Source organism: Dermacentor andersoni, chromosome 4, assembly GCF_023375885.2.
Source record: "Dermacentor andersoni chromosome 4, qqDerAnde1_hic_scaffold, whole genome shotgun sequence".
Classification (NCBI taxonomy): domain Eukaryota; kingdom Metazoa; phylum Arthropoda; class Arachnida; order Ixodida; family Ixodidae; genus Dermacentor; species Dermacentor andersoni.
This window is the reverse complement of record NC_092817.1, coordinates 191,151,477-191,174,688: the sequence shown is the minus strand read 5'-3', so window position 1 is coordinate 191,174,688 and position 23,212 is coordinate 191,151,477. Positions and strand designations below refer to the sequence as shown.

Below are 23,212 nucleotides of genomic sequence, written 5' to 3'. Positions count from 1 at the left end.
TTCCTGGCTATTAGGATATGTTTAATATGATGCGTTTGTAGGGCATTTGAGAAGATCCTCTCTGAATTTATTGAATATTTTACTCTGCATTTTCTACGTGCTCGTTTGTAGTTTTTGATCTCACGACTCGCTATCAAGCACGACTGCCATGGTCCACACAAAGGTGACTTTTTTTTAAAGCTGAAGGGGACTGATTTATACGCTCGAATGTATTTTTAAGTTCGCGATTAAATAAACCGTGTTCAATATCCCAGTAGTAGCACCACATTTACTTAAATGCTTTTTCTACGTAAACCAATAAATAGTTATTGTATTTTGTGAACTGTTTGGTGGCATGCAGAGCGACTATGATACGCGTTCGGACGATCGACTTTTCCGCTCCGGGCAACCTCCGTATTGGCTGTTGCCACTAAGAAAGCAATAAGCAAAGGCAAAGCCCGCATATTGTCGCGAGAAAAAGTGCACACATCTCGCCAATATGAGTTGGCGCCACGCCTGTACAGTCGCCACTTCGAGCGACAGTAAAAAAATGCTGCGATATATATCCGTGTCCGTGTGTATTGCGCTTCGCGCAGCAAGAGCTGTGTGTCGACAAATGGTGATATAGTACCAATATAGAATTATTTCACGTTATGAAAAAGTAAAAGAAAAGAAAGCCAGCCACATATAGGTACCTCTATTTAAAAAATCATTGATACACTACAATAGCTATGCGTCGAACTGTGTACAGAGCATTATTCGCTCCCGTGTGTGCTTGTTTCACGCGCATTTACGCACGCCTTTATGTTTATTATGAACTAAATTGCGTATTTACTTAAGTTTTCACTGATATTGGCCTATGCGCGTACACGTTGTCAGTAGAGATTACTGCAATTAATTTTACGCTCTATGCATGATTTTTTTCCGTGACGTACGTGTAGACGCAATAACAGGGTACCAAGAAGTGCACGTATCTATACTAGATATAGTGATTTTTGGATATGTAGCAGTCGTGTAAGCCGAGAAAAGCACCGACACGTCTCTTGTTGACACGTATCCAAAAATAGATTAGCACAGACATCTTCCAAACGTTTATGCAAAACCTTCTCAAGCCGTTCTCAAACGTTGTCAAGCCGTTTTCTGACGACGTTTTAACGACGTCTTAGCAAGATGTAAGAAGACATCTTAACAAGACGTCTCCTTGCCGTCTTTCGCAGAACGTCTTCCAGACGTGCGCAAAAAGACGTCTTGTAGCTGTTCTAAACATTCGTAGACGGTTTAGTTTTTTTTGGCTGTCCCAAGACGTCGTCAAAACGTCTTGTGTTCAGTGGGCTTAGTGGTGCACTTATTTATAAAAAGAGCAATTTGTTTAAAGTGAAGCACATCCAAAGTCACGAAGTCGTTTCCAGAAAGGACGAACTTTAGGTAAATATTTGTACTAACCATCACTTCCATGCTGGGTCGAACCACTCCGCCTGCAGATCCTGTAGACACTAGATACAGACCTCCCTCTAGCAATTATTGTATGAAGCTCTATAGCATGGGCCTTGGTCGGATGTGTGTCAGCACCTGGCGGCTTTGTGACAAAATATCGCGTCGGAGGCACGTGAGACCACTTGTAGGTGGCGGTAAGCGTACAGAAGACGTGGTCAGGATCATGCGTACTTGCGGTGGAAGGAGCTGTAGGAAAAGCTCCCGGAGAAGTGCGCTGTCGGTTGAAGGAGCCAAGTCGCCAGCCAAGGCTTGCATGCGACGCAATAAGTCGGTAGGTTTGCGGCCGCTGAACTGCTCGAAAGTAATGAGCTGCTGTAATCGATCCTGCTCCGCCTCAACGATGCGCAGGAGGCGGTTAGCGAATCAAGGGGCAATCGACGGGTGTGCAGCGCCGAACATCGCGAACAATCGCAGAAATAGTAAGTGGAAGCGCCCCAATGACGTGGTCGAATATGGCCAACTGCGAATTGAGGCGGTGGCGACTGAACAAGGATTCGAAACAAGGATTGCATGGTAAGGAACCAAAGTTACGAGTCCGATGACCAGAACTCCGGGAGCTTGAGAGCGGAGACCTAGGGATCTTGGGGTAGTGGCGTTGACGGAAGCACCTGATCGGGAGAATGCGAAGTCATCACTGACTGGATAGAAGGCGGACTGTGAAGACAGCGGGGCTCGAGCTCGTTGCGGCGGCAAGCCCAGCCAAGCGAAGCGACTGAGGCACCCGGAGCTTTGAGCAATGACGCGAAGTCCGAGGTCACCAATTTGTGGGTGAAGAAAAAGCCAACAGACGTTGCTGCCTGGTGTCCCCAAATTATATTTTTCGCAGAGCCCGCTCAATCAGGCGTAAGCATGATTTCTCCGATTCCACTAGCGCATTACTACGTGCCACAATGGTCCGGTTACAAGGCACGACGCCGACACGCCAAGCACGCTGACGGTACGGGAACCAGTTTGCGTATTCACATATCCAGGCCTAGATGGCATAGGGATGCTTTGGGAAACAAAATCGGTTGTACCGAACGGAATGGAGCAGAAAATTACCCCGGGAACCTAGCCAAACAATGCTACGTATTGAAATTCTAGAGGACGCCACTCGAAGTAAATAAATTGCTGAAGTACAGCACTCATGGTCACGCGTGAAGCGTTCACTATGGTTCGCGGCGGACACCCGACCTGGGATGAGTGAGAAGCACCGCATCTGCGACGGCTTGTTTTGTGGCCCTGAAAATGAAAGATGCTTCCGAAGTGTAGATGATTGTCGCATACTGGCTGCTTGTTTTACAGCGAAGCTGTATATGGTTGGGTTTTGATGAAAAATGTGTCCGTGGGCAAGAGCCACGTAGATCGAGAATTTCTCCCCATACGTGAGCCGATCCTGAAGATACTGCAATCGCGGGCCTACCTGTGGCGGAGATGAAGTAGGCTAGAAGCACTCCGCCAACTTGCAAAAAGAACTTTAATATCTCAGGTCCAAATATTAAGCTGGTAAGAACCCATACTACACATTGACCCATGTCGGTCATGTCTACGTTCGCACCACCCTCTCTTTGTCGGCGTTCCAAGCGCTTACGTATCTCTTTTCCTTTACTTAAGCTCTCCCGTGGTGGCGGTCCCGTAAGTGTGCTGCCCACCAGGACCATGAGGCGGAAAAAAATGCGAACCGTCCACGCGGCCCGATCCCGCAAACTTGTAACGTTTCAGCGGAGCAACGGCCAGGTTTGAGAGGGAGTTTGTGGGGAACCAATTTTGCGTAGCCTCTGTTGTGTGTGATCGCTTGTGATTTTGGAGCGACCTCACAAGCATTAGTGCACTGCGGGAGGTCGACCAATGCACGATCGCCTTCGTTACGGTGAAGCAGTGTGTGCCCTCGGAGGGCGGTGGGGTGCTTGTCTGTTCTATGTGTCGGGATTCGTTAGTAAAAGGTGTCGTGCCGCGTTTCACAACAGTACACGCTCATGTATTCCCCCCGGTGCCTCATAATCATCCGAAACTCAACATTGTGGAAGAGCGACTAGTCCAGTTTTTCCTTCCATTTATGTGGATATGGCCTTTGGCGCATGGCAATGGACAGTTCGCCATTAAGTGGCCCACGTACGTTGGTCATCCACCTTTGCAGTGTGGAATGGCACTGAATTTTTTCGAAGTTTGGTGAGTGGTAGAAGCAGCTATGTGGTCTGCTGGAAGCGCACTCGCAACAAGAATGTCGTTTATGTAGGCGAGTACAGCTGGGAGGCGGCGCATCACCTCTGCAATCAACCACTGGAAAGATTAAGCCGTGTTGCGGAGTCCAAAAGGCATCCGCACAAACTCAAACAAGCCAACCAGAGTTGTGATGGCCGTCTTAGGGATGTATGCGGCAACACGGGTACCCTTTACCAAGGTCCACTTTACTAAACATAGTGCAGCCAATCAGGTTAAACATAACATCCTCAATGTGAGGTAGCGGGTAGCTGTCGTGGACGGACTGAGTGTTGAGAGCGCGGTAGTGCCCGCACGGGCACCAGTCTCTCGGGTACTTCTTTGGTGCGAGATGCATTGGTGAGTATCAAGAGCAGGATGATGGGCGTATAACTATGAGGTCGTCCCTCCAACTATAACCACTGTCTAGGAGCTATAACATGTAATAAAATTTTCGTTTGCCTATTTCCACTTGTTCAGTAAATAGGCGACGTGGACAGGCAGCGACAGGCGGACCACGTGTAACGATGTGATGGGCCCCAGCATGGTTAGGCGGCTGGTTGAGGTTGCAGGGCTTCGTTCGATACGCGAACTCGGCAAGCAGGTTCTCACATAAAGAACTCGGGATGGGCGTGCGTATGTCGGTGGGCGTGACATCGCAGACCTCGCCTGAAATATAGAGGCGGGTCATGCTGCTAATAAGATGATGACGTCATATACCAACTTCCAATTTGAGGTGTGACAGGAAGTTGGATCCAGTGATGGGTTGGACGACGTCCGCTATTAGGAACACCCAGCGAAACGTGCGACGCATGCCCAGGTCAGTAGGCATTGAACAGAGGCCGCACGTGGCTATCAATGAAGTGTTAGCGCCACGTAGGATTCGTCCTGTGGAGCTGCACCAGCAATCCGCGTTGGTAGGTGGTACCACGATTACCTCTTCTTCTGTTTCCAGGAGAAACCTTATCCCAGAGATTCGGTTCGTAATGATAAAGAAAAGGCCAGGTTGAGCAGGAAGGTCACAGGCCACCATCAGTGATTCCGCGGGCTTTTTCAGACCAGCCGAAAGGCGAAGTGCATTTTCTGGTGTTTTTGCTGGAACATCCTGTCATACCAGCTGAACGGAGAGGTACTCGAATGACGCGAGGCGTAGTTGCAGAAAGAAGAATGACGCCTTGGGCCCGGTGAATGCTGGTAACGTTACGGGGTCTGGAGAGTGGCTACGGATGCAGCGAGTTGGTCGATGCGCTCCTCAAACCTTGACACAGTAAGAGTCCGCGCTCTCCTAGACAGCGGTTACAGTTGGAGGGACGACCTCATAGGCGTTGTTAGCCAACGCAACAACACGATCGAGATACAACTCGTCCGCGGCAGCGAGAACGAGGCAGACGGAATAGGGCATGCGCTGTAGGAACAATTTGAGGGACGTGCTGTGCGTGCTTAGGTCGCTCCAACCCAAAATACGCCGTTTGCGCTGATCACTTGTGAAGGCCGCACATGCTTTGGTTAATATTTTGTGTCCCAGAATCTTCTGCCTGGGCCTTTTTTAAGCTGTTTCACCCGACGGCTCGGTATTAACATTAGCCACACCTTGAACCATATCTAATAGCAGATGAGAAGAGGGGCTTGTGTGCGTTGTGGTCTCCGAGGTAATGCGCTAAAGATGGCACTGCACCTCCAGTTGGCCGGAGCGCATTTGCCCTGCCAATACAGCAGTTTTGCCCGATGTTTCGGCAGAACTGCTGCATGCGTAGGTGGATCTTTGCCATGTCCGCCTGGCTTGTACGGGGCGCCGGCAGAAGGTCGCCTGCTAGTGGAAGGTTTGGTGAGTTCATGTCCAATTCCTGTGTGTTTTTCACGCACTCGTGTCAGAGTACGCGAGATGCACTACTGGCTCGGACAATCTACCACTCTGAATGGCGACGTACAAAGCTGCCGTGAATATCAAAGCAGAGAATCGCCGTCTCTAAGGCCCCAAAGGGTTGCTCCAACCCATCGCACCGCCTAGCGCTCCGTTTGATGAAATCGGCATGGATCTGCTGGAACCTTTTTCCTTGACATTCAGCGGAAACAAGTGGAATATAGTCGCCACACGCCACCTAATACGCTACACCGAGACAAAAGCTACAACGAGCCACGGCGTACGAAGTTGTTCAGTTTAAATATCACATAGTCCTCGGACATGGTGCCCCATTGTAGGTCACCACCGACAGCGGAACTGCTTTTGCAGCCATCTGATGGACGACATATTCAAGCTGAGCTGCACGCAGCATAGCAAGACAACCCACAGACCAACGGACTGACGGAACGGGTAAACAAAGCCGTCGCTGACTTGCTGCCAATGTACGTAGGCGTTCAGCATTACGCATGGCATCAGGTCCTGTCGTACATTACATTATACAATACAACCATTCAGAAAACCACACTATTCACACAGTCCCGTCTTGCATACGGGCGTGAGGTCCAGACCGTGCTCGACGCCATGCTTCCGCACGACATGAGCGTTTCACTTGCTTCCGCCACCGAGCGACTTAGTAAGCAGAGGTAGCTCGTCAACTGGTGCCGTATACATTACAAAGCAGCCGAGTACAACACGCGAGGCGTTACAACCTTCGGCTTCGGCAAGATGAATGCCAGTCAGGTGACCAAGTGCAGGTGCGGACTGCCATCCGTCGTGCAGGATTGCCTGAGAAGCTCCTTAGTCGATACTTTGGACCTTACAAAGCGCTACGCCATGTTAGTGAAGTGAAATATTAGGTTAATCCAGACAGAGCCACGTCGCCTCCGCGTCGACAGCACCACCCAGAGATAGTCAACGTTGTTCGCATCTTTTTCGTGCGTTAACGCGGCGCAATTCCGAGCTCACGCGACTTTAGGAGTTCCACTTCATAGAGCGCTCACTATTGTCCGTCGCTTCCTGTAGAGGTTAACTTGTTGCTTTTACGGATCCATGACGAGGCAGCAACACCCGTTGACCTGCAGTTCCTGTAATGCTCTCAGTAATTTGGTCGTCTCACTGTTAGGAAGGAGTCTATTTCTGGAACCTCCTTCAGAAATCGTTACAAAAAGGAATTTATAATACATACAGATGGCACCAATTATTTGACAATGAACGCATGAATACGGGATATACGCATGACCAGCGTCAGTGAAGTTTATGCCAAATACCATGTTTTTTTTTAGAGTAAGCAGATTTTAAAGTATCGCTTGTGGCAGACAGCATGCATCTACACTTCATCTCAGTAGTGGGTGCAGCAATGCGGCAGCTGCAGGACTTCTAAGCCAATAGGAGGGCCGAATGCAGCTCGAAATGTGTTCAGTCGCGCCGCGTCATCTGCTCACCGCCAGCAATTTGCGTTACAGGGCGCGGACCCACAAAGCCCGTACGAAGTCACGCATCGCTGCAACGTATTGTGTACCAAGCATATACAAAACTCTCTATACCCACCAATAATCAAAACAGTTGCACCCGGAACTATATCCCGCTGCGCAAGGATACCACCTGTCTGAGTACAGAGCAAGGCGCAATAGACCAGGACAGACGAAGAACACAACCGACAGGAGCGGCGCCGGACCGGCGTTTGTGTTCTTCTGTCCTGGTCTATTGCGCCTTGCTCTGTACTCACTCAAACATGAACCAACTAGCCCAAGCAAGAGTATTACTTGAGCATACTACCTGTGTACGCCTCGTACCTTCGGTGATGCTGCTAACGACTTGTGAGATGGGGTATAGTCCTTGAAATGGATTACCCAAAGAGGGGGATATAACATTAACGAAAAATTGAAATGCTTGACCGCCTAATTAATATAAAAACAGTAATGACCTTTTTCATTAATTACTTGAGGCTACATATTCCGAGTCACGAACTGTAGCCTGTGAGTCTGAAAGGCAAACTCGGAACTAACTTTCTGGATGACGCCAGTTTCGAGCTATTCATTCCCAAAGAGTTCGACGAAATACGTGCGTGTTCCAGTTACTTTGGTGCTTTAATGCATAAAAGGGCATTTCATAAAAAAGTAAGTGGTACAGCGGTGCATTTTTTACCGTAATTTCATTCCGCAGATGTCGAATCCCATGCCATCTTCAAAATTCGTTCCAAGTAAGTATCCCTTTCGAACTCACCTGCTTCAATTCGTATTTCAAGGTGTACCGTAACGTGAACATATAAAAGCTTAATTAGTTATATTTTGGTAAATAACCGATCGTACATTTCGATTTCCTGTGAAAGTAATCTCCAGGGCTTAGAGTAATCCAGCACAACGATTAAAATTAGGCCATCTGCCACAGGCGACCTCACAAAATTACCTATGCATCGTGTAAAAAAAAATAGCCCGTGTAAAAATCCCTCGTTCTCTAACACTTCACATAGGCTCTGCACGTGAGTTACCGCTAAGAATCACATCGACCTACTTGTTTGGCAGAATATTTCGAACAGAAGATCCAGAAATTCAATAGCATAATTAGAAACTTCACTTGCTAAAAAGGCGACAAAATTTTTACTTTGCCGCAGCGGTCCTTACCTAAAACGCAAATCGTTAATGGATTTGTTCTCATATTTAATAAGTGTGAAAAATATATCACTGAGCTATAACTAGCTTGCACTGTTCTTCATTTCTTGTAGTGTACATGCCTGCGTTTGCTCTCATGAAGTTCGAAACAGAAATCCTGGAGTGGCGAAGGCTATTCAAAAAGTGAATCTGCACCCGCACCGTTTCAGTCACGGCAAGAAAAAATGCTGGCAGTTTCATTAGTTATGTCCGTTAGTAAGGACTTGAGCTCGGCAACATATGGCGGAAATGCAGAAATTTTGTTGTGTACGTCTTGCTGATTTTTATCCCTACTCCGCATGCTTCCGCACTGCGCTCAAACTTGAGGCAAACAAAAATTTTAGGAACGCCGGTGTCAGTTGCTATCGAGCAGAAATATTTTTGCAAAGGGAGACTTGTCTCTTTATAAAATAGCCCAAACGTGGACCAACGCGTTCATTAACAAAATAAATTATGGGGTTTTACGAGCCAGAACCACTTTCGGATTATGAGGCACGCCGTAGTGGAGTACTCCGGAATTTCGACCACCTGGGGTTCTTCAACGCGCACCTAACGGGTGTGTAGACGGGTGTGTTCTCATTTTGCAACTCGTTTATTGACAGAAGGATCTCCTAACGGCACAAACCGCGAGCCACACGAGGCGTCATCGAAGCGTATCACCTGGTCGTTTGTCAAGTTGACGCCCAGAGTGTTTCTATTTTCCCTCCAACGCCGGTGTTTCTCTGCTTTTCTACGTCCCCTGCTAGTTCGCGCCTTGTTCTGAAGATGAACTCGCATATTTATTTATTACGCCATTTGTATTCTCAGATCACAACAGAATCCGTTGTGCACATACGCCAGCTGACGTTTCACAGAGTTAAAGGTCCAAGTATGCAGGACGATATCCACGCATGTGGTTTGAAGAAGAGGTAGGCGAAGGAATTGTCCGGGTAAAAATTACAGATAACAGTGGCAATTTCAATGGAACATTGTTTCACGAATTTATTGTTATGCGTGTCAAAAGATACGGTGAAGAAAAGTACAATATATGGAACGTCCTTTCGTATATCTTACGGCGTCTTATAGAAGCCCATTTCATTTAGGTTAGTGAAAGAAACTAAGCCAAATCCAATTAAGGGTGGAACGAAAGTGAAACGAAAATAAGCACGCTAAGGCAGATGTAATTGCTATCGATTTCTTTCTCCATACCATTGGCTCTCGTGATAACATACTATTGGAAACATTATAAAGCCTCTTTGTAGGTAACAGAAGCAACTGCTAATTGTTTTGTGACATGGCTAGGTTTCCACAGCGCCGGTCAATCGATCGATAAGTGTGCGCAAACATTCATAGCTGTTTAGGTGTTTTGCATTATATTGTGTGCTTTTGTTTCTAATTATCCTTGCAGCATGGAGTCCACCGCGTTACCTTCTCAAGCGTAGGTTCTACAGCCGGAAAAACCTGCAGCAACAATTACGATTACACCAACATAGGAAACTGAAATGCCAGCCCAAACACCACATCGCCGCAGCTTCTCATAGTTCTCCCATATTGCTAAGACCTAAAAAAAGCGATGCTCAGGTAACTGTTCACTGAGAAATCATCAATCTAAAGAAATGACACAGTGCCCCATAATTAGCTGTATTGTTGAAAAGAAATATGATTTTTATTATCCAGCAAGCGTAATTACGTGTTTAAGGAGCTGTTTATAAGGAAACTTCTTGCTTGGCGATTAAGTGGCCCAGAGCTATGCTTCACGAAGGGCTTGTCAGTAATATGTTTCCTGTAAAAATAAAGATATGTTAGTACGTCAGCAATTTTAGTGCGAAATGCTGCTATTACCGCTGTGTGCACTTGGAGTTCTAGCTTTAATATATTTTTGATATATAATTATTGGGGCCTTTAAGGTAATAAAATGAAATGAAATGAAATATTGGATTCGCCGCGGGTCTGCGTTACCGCGCTTCGTTTTGGGGGTCATGGTCTAGGTATAATACTTGGGTATTCGTGCGCTACGTTCTTATAAATTTGAAGTGCAAATACAGCAGAAGGCGAGGACCACAATGCACACGACAGTTCCTTGCACATCTGGAGGAAGCTTCGTTGTATCGAGTGAAAAAGACAGCAGACGAGCACGATAAATGGCGGCTGAGAACAGTTAAACAAAGCTTCTATACCGGGTAATCCAGAATGAGACCGCATGTGTTGTGCGCAACTGTCTCGTTGCGCGCGGCCTCATTACGTCCCACCGACCGTGTTGTTTGTATTGTTGTATCGTTGGCGGGCTGCACAGGATGTTCCTTGACAGCCATCGTGAAATGGCTCTGAAGGATGCGATGCAGGACACTATGTATAAGAAAACGCAAGTTGCGCGTTACAGCCTTAGCGACGTAGGCCGACTTTGAGAGCCATAGCACGACCAAAACAAGCCGATCGTGCTTAACCATTCGACAACAACTTACCATCCGCAGACTCCCACTCAGATTAATCCAAGCGCCAGATATTTTAGACCAAGCGCCAGTCAATTTATTAGAGGTGGGACGCATTTAATCCCAGTGCCAAATTCTTTCTACAAGCCCCGTTGAGACGGATATCAAATGAACGAGCTTCGAACAATCTCTACGATTATAACTACGCAGAGCATCGGAGATCACGTGGATGAAGGTGTCACGGAATCTACGCGCCACGTATTTTAATCTAACGCCAATTAATTCAAGTATTTACTTTGGAATTAAATCCAAAGTAAATATGCACTTTCGGAGGTGTTGTAGAAACTTCAACATCACGACAAAATCTTATAATTTTGCGCCAGCCACAAATAACTGGAGAGTCTTCTTGAAGAGCGTGGTGATGTGGCAACGAAAATGGTTTTCCCACGCGATACATCATCGCAATAATGCACTGTTATGGACATTATGTTATTGCCACGAACAGGTCGTGAGAAGGCCGCTGGTCGATGGCTTTGCTGACATGCACCGAAAGGGGCATCCACCAACAAACAGTTGGTTTCTAAAGCTGATAAAAACAGGCTGAAAAGAGCGTCATTTGACATCTCATCATTTTGTTTTCTACAAGCCCCGTTGAGACGGATATCAAATGAACGAGCTTCGAACAATCTCTACGATTATAACTACGCAGAGCATCGGAGACCACGTGGATGAAGGTGTCACGGAATCTCGCGTAACATTCGCCAGCTTATTCCTGATTCCCCACCATATGGACATGGATATAAAACGATCGCGCTTCGAAGCAGCTATGTGATAGTACCCATGCAGGGCACGTCAGACCACGTGGTAAACGACGTCACGTGACCAAGAGTAACTTACATGTGATTCACAAACACACTGATACGGGCGTCAAGCTAATGGGACACACATAGGGAACGTTAAATAACGTGGGAGAGGGTGTCACGTAACCTCATGTCTCATTCGCTAGTCCATGCGTGATTCCCCACCTTACCGACATGGATATCGAACGATCGGGCTTTGAAAAAGCTCTGCGATGGTATACGCACCTCGTGCGCGTCAAGCCACGAAGAAAAGGGTGTCACGTGAATTCACGTAACTTTCGACAGATCCATGGGTCATTCGCAACCATGCAGACATGGATATCAAACAAATGGGAATCGCAAAAGCTATGCGATGGTACCCACGTAGCGAACGTTAAATCACGGGGAAAGGGTGTCACATGACCGCACGTATCTTTCGCTAGCCTATGCGTGATTCCCAACTATACTGACATGGATACCGAACGGTCGGGCTTCGAACAAGCTCTGCGATGGCATATACACGCTGTGCACGTCAAACCACGAGGAAAAGGGTGTCACGTGAATTTGCGTAACTTTCGCCAGGCCTAGGGGGCATTCGCAGTCATGCAGACATGGATATCAAAGGGATGGGAATAGCAAAAGCTATGCGATGGTACCCACTTAACGAACGTTAAATAACGAGGAAAAGGGTGTCAGGTGAATTCACGTAAGTTTCGCTAGTACATGCGTGATTCTAAACCATACTTACGACTCGTACACGAATATCAAACAAGAGGGCTTCTGAGAAGTTCTGCCCTTTCACGTGCATTAAAATAATTTATGGAAATTTCCTGCGACTTCTGCAAATCGCCACAGCTAACATTTATTTCTTTACAGCGTTTTTTAGTTTGGTGTCTCTCCTTTTTAAATACTGGAGCAATGCTTTTCTCAAAAGATAACCTTAGGCACATAAACAATATTACACAGCTTATTGAGGGCCCTAACGGTGTACTGCGTAAAAATGCGTAATTTACGAAGTTAAGATATTCGTTATAATATTGTACATGTTGATGACTGGTAGCTTTATTAGTGACAGGGAACAATTTAAACAAGAAATAATAGGATTGGTCAGAGAGAATACAGATATGATCATATTTATGGAAAACCATGGGGGTACATAGGGCTGCATAGAACATGTATGGAAAAGCCTACAGTAGGGGTGGGCCAACTGAAATTTGGGGTTGGGTCAATTTGAAATTGAGGGGCGGCCCAATAACATTTGGGGGTGGGCTAACTTGAAATTTAGGGGTGGCATAAATGAAACTTGGGGGTGGGCCAACTTGAAATTCGGGGGTGGGCAAACTTATCGTTTGGGAGTTGGCCAAGCTGAAATTTAGGGGTGGGCTAACTTTAAATTGAGGGGTGAATCAACTGAAATTTAGGGGTGAGCCAACTTAAAATCTAGAAACGGCATAACTGAAATTTGGGGCTAGGCCAACTTAAATTTTGGGGTTGGCCAACTTGAAATTTGCGGTTGGGCCAACTGAAATCTGGGGGTACGCTTTCGAATACTTAGACAACGCCAGGGGAGTTTCTGCATAACTTTTTGATGGTAGGCGACGCAGCATTTCCGTTGCGCACATATTTACTGTGACCGTACCCAGAGAGTAGTTTAACGACAGGAAAAGAATACTGAATTATCCGGAGTGAAGATGCGTGGGGAACACGTTCAGAATCATAGTGTCACAATGGAGCACTTTCCTTGCACTGCCGCGGGACAACCTGAGCTGCTCACTGATCTGGTGAACGCAGCAGCGTGCCTCCACAATTTCTTGATGGTCGAGTGGGCGTACTGCCCTGGAAGCTATGGTGACGCAGTGTGTGGCGAGGAAATACAGGATTGGTATTGGAGGCATGCCATCACAAAGGCTGGAGCAATTGCAGTGTCTTGCAGTAATCGATCTCCTGCAGCCGTGGCACTCGGAGACCAAATTTCCAATTATTGTCTGCAGCAAGCCCTGCGCTACGGCAGGTTAAGATAATTAGGCGAAGCTGAGTATTTCCTGGATATTTCATTATCTTGTACATAGTCATTTACATAATAAGAGCGTCTCGGAAAATAAAATTGTTTTCAAGAAATTGACGTTTTTTGTGTCTGTACTGTACTACAGCGAAACTGTATGTGGCTAGAGTTCCGTGCATTTTTTGCGTTTGTGCGTCAACAATACAAATACACCTAGGTGAGCGTGGCCGATCACGGAGATAGCGTGGTACCTGGCCGACAGGCAGCGGTGGTGAAGCAGGCTTCAAGCACTCCACTCCTCAAAATAATAATATAGAATAATAAATGAGATAATTAAATCAAGATGCATTGTTTCAAGTCGCTGGGCATATGGGAATTATTTGTGAACAGCACACAGACTCACGAATGTACTTACAACCATACGCCCTTGAATTGCAAGAGGGCAGTCCCACCAAATGTGGGTAAGTCTGTGCCGTGCAAACGAAAGACGGAATTTGCATATGTCCTTTGTATAAATCTCCAGGCAAACGCAAGTATGACATCCACAAGTTCATGACCGCGTACTTTCGATAGATTAACCGTGCCCCTGTGATCATCGTTGGATATTTCAATGTGGCAATTTAAACACCAGACATGAGAGGGCTAACTCGGTTCTAGAAGAGCTTGCCTTGAAGTGGCACACAAATCCAAGCCATTCAGCTACTCAACAACGATCGTGCATAAATTTATGTTAAGCGAAGGATCTTACTAATGTTCTAACAATCCAACCAGTACACATCACAGTAATCACAACAGTATCGTCACTACCATTACCAAATGATGAAAATAAATACATTACCCTTGTCTTACCCTGCGTAATGCGCTTCAGCTTTGTTGTTCATCCACTTTCACAGAGTGGAATGATTCCGCAATTTTTTCTTGCCTCTTTTTGGTATGAATATTCCTCGAGGCTGTATTTGTTTCTGTATTGTGTGCTTCAGTCATTTTTAATTTTTCTCGTTTAGCGTTGCTTAATCACTATAATATTTGGCTGACCCTGAGTTGATTTATGCTTTAGTACACAACTCTGCTCTCTAAAGATACGTACAATGTGACTCCGCATTCTTGTGTAACCCCAGCTGATTGGTTTACTTGTTAAAATATATACAGTGGGTGGAAAATAATGAGCTTTAAAGTGTATAAGCGTCATGTTTATTGATTTGTAACTGTTACAACGGTGAAACAAAAGACTGATGGCCTGCACAGCACATGACACGGCTCAGTTTGCACATACAGCATTAACTAAAGACTAGTAGAAATTTCTCAGACAGGTAGGTAATCATAAAGCAAAGGGAGATAAAATACAGACCGCCAGCGCTAATTTAATATATATTGCACTCATGGTAGAGAACAATTTTTAAAGCAAATGAACAAACTTGCCCGACAGGATCACCTGCTCACTGCATGGACGAAAGAGCAATAGGTTGCCCTCGTCGAAGAAAAAAGGTAAGGCGTGCAGACGGAGACACAAGAGAAAACGACAGATCAAGCGCCATGTAAATATATGTACCGCGTTTGTTGTGCTGTTTTCTCTTCACTTGCGGCCGTATCGGCGTCCCTTATCCTTTTCTCAGATGAATCTCTGCCAATAAGCTCAACTTTCTGTCATTCTAAGCATATTGCCTTCTTAAACTCATGACATTGCAGCCATATATAGAAACATATACGAGCGAACTCCACACATGAGTATGTAAAAATCATCTTAGTCATGTTCGTTCAGCGGTTGAGGGAGAACAGGAAGAAGTTGCAATAAACAAGGATGATTATCCTGTCATGCTGACTATGTTAGTTTTATTACAAGAGTGAGAGAAAGCATCACGTGATTCCGCTATAGCCAGGGCAATAATAACCTCCTCTGATTCCGCCGCTTCCACTCTCGGGGCCTCGTGCCTTGTCCCTTGGGTACCAATCGGTCCAAATGGCTGCTGGACCATTCGAGATCGTTTAGTGCGCGGTAACATTCAGCGGCGCGTGATGCCACAAGCATGGATGCAAGCAGAAAGCAACGGGCGGTTTTCTGCTATCGCGCCCGTCGTTCTTCGTTTCAAATGCGCTGCCTTGAAATGTGGAGAAAGACTGAGGCGCCTTACCCATGACGACAGAATTTTCAAAGCGTCACTTGCCGTTACCACCGCGGTTATTGGAGTCGAAAGCGCTCTCGCCTCGAAACCCGTTCAGAATGCCCGAGCGCATTCTGTTCCGTCTAATCAGCTGTTGTGCACCTTGAAATGCGGTGCGTATTTTCTCGCTAATTTTCGTCTCGCTGTCTTGCACCTCTGCAAAGACGAGCTGTTTTGGGGTACATTCTTGTCGCGTTTTCGCTTACTAAAATGCTAAGCTGTGCGTCTTTCGTTGTGAGATAAATGGATAGAATTGGCCTACACTCTAAACGCCGAAGTCGTCGCGCTTCCTGCAGATTTACGCGCAATATTTTGTTAGATTGTGTGGTGCGACGTCATTACGCCGCTGAGAAGCGCCTGTTGTTGCTGATCTACTGAGAGGTCGAAGACTTTGAACAGAACGACAGCGTCGACTGGGACTGTCTGCCTTAACAATGGGCCTGCACAGCCATAAATATGTTAAGGGTATCCGGCTCAGCCGTCCATCTTTGGGCACAAGAAGGAAAGAATTTTACAGCGAAAGCTATATATGACTAACCTTCCGTAGTTTTATTTTTGCGTCCGCCAACGGAAACGAACTTAGCAATTCCTAACAAACGCATACGGGTAAAGTGTGGCGGCGCAGCTGTCAAAATGCGGACAGATTAGAACACTCGCCGTGAACAATAGCGTGACGTCAAGGTTATCGCAGTATGTAAACAGAAGAAGTATCGGCGGTAAAAACAGCTGCGTTATCGATGGGGCAGACACGTATATTTCGGCCACGCGAAGAACAACATGCGTACGAGGAGCGCCGGAGGGAACAACAACAAGAATGTAAAAGGCGCCGGCGCGAAACGACCACCGACGAAGAACCTTCCCGCGATGCTAAACGAAAACGACAATCGCAAGCTCGGGCACCTCCGAACGAGCAACGACCCCAGACTTGCAACGCAAAACATGACAACCATTCCACTCGGTGAAGATCGAACGGCAGCGAAAGCACTTTGCTTTGCGTTTGGGAGCTTTGACTGTCGTCACCTTTCGTTGTCATTTTTTTCCCACGGGAAAGGAGTCGCTGAGGAATCTAGGCTCTTGCCTGATCACCTGTACATGTTTGCGGGCACGAAAGGTGTTTTCGTTTCGATGAAACCGCTCCGAAGCACGACGGGTCATCCTTGAGGTGGTCCTCGGGTTGTTTGCCACAATGGTGCTTACGCGAGGCCTTCTTTGGCTACATACAGCCTTGGCGCCTGTCTGCTGCTTAAGCGGCAAGCCGCGTCTGCGTAGCGTATGGTGGTTCGGTGCGTTACCTGACTGACACAACACAAACTCGTCGGCGTCACACGCTTGAGCTTAGACTAACCGCGGCGTGCGCGTTTGTCATGCCTACCATGTGCGCCTATTCCGAAATCCCGGCAGCAGATGCAACCAAAGCGAGCCCGCCTAGAATATACCGCTTGCCTATCACGTGACTAGGGCGTATTTCTCCTCTATATTTTTTTATTGCTAGGCTTCAAGATTGTCAGGTGAAACTTCCTCCTAGTGTATTTGCTCCATACTAAGATCGCTAGACTTTTACCCTGTGTATGGTCCAGCACGTTAAACGTGGCCCGCAGCACCGCGGAAACCAGTTGTGGCCACAGCGCAAGCGAAGAAATGCGCGGGGAGGGAGCTTGTGTCGTTTGCCGCAGGTGCAAATTCGTCTTGCTCGCTTCAGTAAAGCCGAACTGTACGCCAGCGTGTTGCTGGTCAGGCGAGCTAGTGGGCGACGCACTCTGCTCCAGAGGCTCCGGCGTGAGACAGGACTTGTTCTACTGCCGCGCCGGCCACGCTAGACTGTAGAGCGTCCAATGTTAGCCGCCGTAGCGTAAATGCGACGCGCACGGATCACGTGCGCGTTACGCCGGACTAAATTCGCGCTTTCAGCTTGGTCACCCCAATGCGCTCTCGATCTCCGAGTGGAGACAGAATGCGCCGAAGCTCCACGCTCTTCGAAAGTAGACAACCGAATACAGAAAACCGGCTAGACTACGGGAATACTTCGCATTAAACGAACATCGCGGGCACGCAACGTCGTGGGCACAGCGCATAAGCAGCTATAGCAGAGTACACTAACTCTGTGGCTATAGCAGACTTGCGCGACCCGTTGGCTTGTACACTGGAACGGTATAAAAGCAATGGAAGCAGACGATCCTGGCGCTGGTTCTCTACAATCTAAATGTGCTTCACTTCCGGAGAGTGACAATGGCGGCGATCTTTTTTAAGTTTTGGCATGAAAATCGTGCATTTTTGCGAGAGTTTTCTGAAGCATTCGTTCGCATTTCAAGCGAGTGTGTTCCAAAGTGGTTATTGCATGTATAACTTAGCTAAAACTGGGCTTCTTACGCGATCCAGAATTTCGTTGCAGTTAGCCTCTGAGGGTGCAACGTTTTCCACAACTAACACCCTTACACTCCTAAGTATGGGAGTTATAGACACATAAAGCCCTTAAAGGTGTAAATCCGTGTACAGCGCAGAGTTTATGGAACCGCCGCGACCATGTGCATTACACAGCGTCACGTAGGTACAGTCGTTTCAATTGTTGGAATCGCTTGAACTGCTGCCCTTTTGCTGAGTTCTAAACACAACTCGGTGGAAGCCCGCACGAGTGCCATCTCGTCCCGACGGCTTTTCTGTACTGATCTTGTCAGTATATGCATTATTCGGTTTCAGAGGCAGTTTGGCGTCTTTCTAGTCGACAAACGCGCACAAAAAGTGACAATACAGAGGCGAAAGGGCAAAAGGTGAAAGCACTTAGGAAGACCTTGAAATGTATACAGCACTATGCTGGACGGGACCGCAGGTAGTGGAAATCTCCTGACTACGTTTGTTGAATACAAAAAATATTCCTTTGGAGCTAGGACAGCTGTGGCACACGAGTTCGTTCCAGATACTTTCTCGGCACACAATGAGGAACACTCTGCGTGCGAGTACAATATTGCGCCAGCAAAGCGTGGCGGAAATTTTCAGCAATGGCAGGCCCTTTATGTTTGACGTGTCTACACTGCGCAGCCTTAAACCTGAAGCGGATACAAAGCAAGCTGTCATCATACACGAGTGGGGTGCTGATGCTAAAACCGCAGAACTATAATTCTTTTGCCCTAAGCATTCTCATTTTCCTCAAGGGGAATCGATTTCAGTGAAGTTCTGCAGAAGCCCATCGCTGTGCCCCGGACTGCCCCGTGGCCATCGCACGTGCTCATCTACCATCACTAGTGGGAAAAAAAGTAATGACCATATTAACAGTCAGTTACAAGACACATAGTTCCTAGCTGTTCTTGATGCCAGTCGGAGTGATGTAGGCAAAATTTGAGCTATTCTGAAAAAGTCGCTAACGACATCCGTGTTGAACATCGTGACAAATTTATCTGAAAAAACTAAATTATGGGGTTTTACGTGCCAAAACCACTTTCTGATTATGAGGCACGCCGTAGTGGAGGACTCCGGAAATTTCGACCACCTGGGGTTCTTTAACGTGCACCTAAATCTAAGTACACGGGTATTTTCGCATTTCGCCCCCATCGAAATGCGGCCGCCGTGGCCGGGATGCGATTCCGCGACCTCGTGCTCAGCAGCCTAACACCATAGCCACTGAGCAACCACGGCGGGTGAAAATTTATCTGAGGTCATACAAACTCATTGACGGTGCAGCACAATAAAATCTGTTTTATTTTTAACCACGCGTTATATGCGGTGAGCCACCTTCGCACATTCCTGACACTCACAAATGGTATCATTTACGAATCAAGGATTTTCTTGGAAACCTTAGGCGAATATGTTGCCATTCACGAACAGGTCTTGGCCATTATAATCATCATTATGATCATTATAGATGTTGATCATTATAAAGGCCGCCGGCCTTTATAACAAGATATTTTAATGCGCTCCCAAACATAAACAACATCCTAGAAAATACCACCCAATATTATCAACAAACGAGCGTCCGCGAAAAGCGTTCCCGGATGTACCTAGGGTTACCTATCGCCGAAACAGGAACCTTAAAGACATGTTAGTGCCCGCAAAAGTCAGCCAACAGCATTCCCCCGTAATAAAAGCATGTTGTCGCCCTAGGTGCACAACCTGCAGGCACCTTCAAAGTGACATTAAAATTAAAAGCACCGCAAATAGTTATACCCATTAAGTCAAATCTAGCTTCACTTGTACAAGTTCGGATGGGATTTATATGCTTGCAGGTTCCTTCTGTAAGAAATATATCGGTGAAACAGGACAAATCAATGAACGTCAGATTAAACGGACATCGTGCGGACACAGCTACAAAGCTTCCCAAAGCTGTCGCCGAGCATTTAAACCAATCAGGTCATAACTTTAATGAACTTAAACTCTACATCTTACAGTCAGATTTCCGTTCTGAACGAGAAAGAAAATACAGAGAATCGTACCTTATCCATAATTTCAAGACATTGCAACCAATAGGCATAAACGTTTCAAAGGGAGCTTTAGAAACTATTCCCTATGCTAAACTTCAAGCTATAGGCAACAACACTTGTTTTATTTCTTGTTTATTTCTTGGCGTATCCCCCCCCCCCTTTTTTTTCTCTCTTTTTTTCCCCTTTCCATTCCCCTTTTTTTTCAGCTGGCGTGTCAGACGCCCTTGACACGCCGGCTAACACGCGTGCGTCGACAGACTGGGGTGGTGGGGTGGCCCTGGCTTTGACCTTGTGCACAGCGTTCCTTTACTCTCAATCCGACACGCTAACAGACCTTCCCTCGTTTCCGCACCCTCCCGTTTCACACCCTCTCCCCTCTACAAGAACCCCACCTATATATACTGTGGCGAGGGAAGCGTACGTCGCCTTGAAGAAGACAAGTCCACTTGTCGAAACGTTGGCTCTTGCATTCACCTTCCTAGGTATACTTTGTGGCGCAAAATACATTTCCAGAAATGTATTTTGCGCCACAAAGTATACCTAGGAAATCTAAGCACCAACTTGCCCAAGAAGAAGTCCTTTTGCATTCACCTTGTTCACGTTTTGCTCATCGTCCCTTTGCCTAGGTACCACGGAGGAGAAGCTTCTTTGCTCGTTTTGTATGCGTTTGTCCCTAAGCGTGCCGGCATTGCAGGCGCGAGAAAGCGGGTGCGAGGAAGTAAATCTGGGGGCTTTTGCTCCTTGAATATCTCACTTTGCCTAGGTACTGCGAAGGAGAAGTTTCTTTGTTCGTGCTGCATGCCTTTGTCCCCTAGGCGTGCCAGCATAGCGGAATGGGGTCGAGCTTGTTTACGCTCCGATGCTGGCTGCCCGCGCTGTGAGGCAGTGGGCCCGGACGCCCCATTTCGTGGTCGCTGTGTTGGAACGTACGTCGGACACACTTGCTCGCGCCTGCGGTGGTGGTGGTGCTGAGTCAGTCATGCCGGAGAAAACCTTTCTTGCCCCTTACAACGCTGTCACAAAAAAAAAACAAAAAAAAAAAAACAAAGAGAAAGACATCACTGATTTTTCCGGGAGTGCAGTAGAAGCCGTAGTAGAGGGCTGGTCTACTCTGCTGGTGCAGTATTTGCGCTCTGGGCAGGCTTTTCGTGTGCTGCTCTCCGCGTCTCTTCAGAAGCATTTTCGAGTGGTCCCATTTGAGTGAAATAAAAGCACAGAGCCTTAGAAACCACCGTTCGATGCCACTGCCTGATGTCAGGCCGTAAGGATTATTGGCTTTGCGTTTTGCACACGTTAGGTTAGGTTAGGTTAGGTTTAGGTTATGTTTGGGTTACCTTGTGTTAGGCTAGCGTAAAAGGTGTTACTGTGGCGCGGCGTATTGTCACAGCGATTACGCCGCGCGAATTTTTGTCTTTGCTTCTCGGCGACGTTAACTTCGGTTAACGTTAGGATGCGTTACGTTTGCTAAAGTTAGCATAAAGAGTGTTCGGATGGCGTGGCGTATTTTCACAGGGGTCACCCCGTGACCATTATTGTGTTTTCGTCTCGGCGACGTTTGGTTAGTAACGTTTCGTCGGGTAACGTTAGCTTAGGTTAGCGTATGAGGCGTTAGGGTAGCGTGACGTATTGTCATAGCGGTTGCAGGGACGTCGAGCGTCACCGGCGACCTTTCAGCCACTTGCGTTCCACCGCGCTTGCTAAGACACTCTTCCTTCTACCTTTTTAAATAAGCACCCCGGTCTCTACTACAGTCCCTAGTGGTCCCACGGAAACATCTGTGATGTTATTTTCAAAGTACATCGTCGTAAGGCGCGAGAAAGCTATGGTCCGCCACGAGTAACTTAGCACGAGCACCACAGGTGCAATGCAGTGTGCCCGACGCAGCGATCGCCAAATGGGCCGTCAGTTTCTGCTGCTTCACCTATTTTACTGCGCCGGCAGCCAGAGCTCGAGCGTAAACAAACTCAACCCCACTCTGCAATGCCGGCCCGCCTAGCCACAAACGCATACAACACGCGCTACGGAGCCTTCTCCGTAGTGCCTAGGAAGAGCGATATATTAAAGGGACACTAAAGGTTAATATTAAGTCAATATGTGCTGTTGAAATACCATCCCAGAAACCTTGAAACGCTTGTTTCATGCGAAGAAAAGACTTATTTTAAGAGAACATGCGTTCTGAAGCGTCCGCGTAACTCTAGCGCAGTTCAAATCACCTGCCCTCGATCGAGGAGTGGTGATGTCATGGTCTCATAGTGACGTTGCACCGTCGGTGAGTAAAATGGCGCCTGTAGATAGCGCTACGACTTTTCTGCTCAAAACGCAAGCGCGAGGCCAGAATCAGAGCCGATAGCAGCGCGAAAGCGGAACTATGGTGGCTAGTGGAAGGGAAAGCGCGCGACGATAAGCTGGTTCTTTATTTTATGACGCCAACTTTGACGCTCGTTGCAATGGACGACCCTGACAACGACACATTGGCTCGCGATGCTGGGCTCGACTTGAGCGATTTAAGCACTGATGAACGTGACCTGCTGCTGAGGGCTCGTGCTGCCAGCGTCGTTGCGTACTACTACGATGGCAACTGTAGGTCACGGCTGTACATATTCGCACATTTGTAGCATTTCCTTCGTGAAAACCTATTGCCGCACTATTGCCGACCTGTACTTCTTGCGCTTCGGAGAATGCAGGCAAGACCGACGGAACAGCGCTACGGGAAAGCATTGTTTTGAAAGGCACTCCACACGACTTCAGTAAGTCGGCGTTGAACTCGTAATCCTCTGCACGAAACTGCAGCGAGCACACTATGCGATATTTCGGCTCTTTGCCGACGCGCTGTGGCAGAGGTACGGCACTTCACCACTTCGAACGGAGAGGTTCATTCGTTGGCACACAGTTTTTTTATTCATTTATTTTCACAATACTGCGGACATCTGTCCAAGCAGGAGGGGGCTACGTGAGCAGATACAAAAATAAGCAAACATACAAATATATACAAGGGTTACAGTCAACAAGATTCATCAAGTGGGTGGCTGTAACCAGTGAGAATTTCCAGGTAGGGCATTGCAATCATTGATTGTTTTCGGAAAAAATGAGTTTTTGAAAAGGTTTGTTCGTGCAAAGATCGGTTTTAAATACTGGCTGTGTTTTTGGCGGAAAATTCGTGATGTGTCCCTAATAATATAGTCACGCGGTTGTATTC

General features: G+C 47.1%; 1 protein-coding gene and 1 pseudogene across 2 annotated transcripts in view; both read right to left on the bottom strand.

Moving 5' to 3' along the window:
• Positions 1-2,832: 2,832 nt before the first annotated feature.
• Positions 2,833-2,996, bottom strand: LOC126532525 (U2 spliceosomal RNA; annotated as a pseudogene).
• Positions 2,997-9,813: 6,817 nt separating this feature from the next.
• Positions 9,814-23,212, bottom strand: part of LOC129384928 (uncharacterized) — a 159,931-nt gene continuing 146,532 nt past the window's right edge. For both annotated transcript variants that reach the window (XM_072287584.1, XM_055070604.2), the window contains one exon: positions 9,814-9,961. In XM_072287584.1, coding sequence (XP_072143685.1) covers positions 9,947-9,961 — 15 coding nt within the window. In that variant the 3' untranslated portion in view covers positions 9,814-9,946. The remainder of the gene's footprint in view (positions 9,962-23,212) is intronic.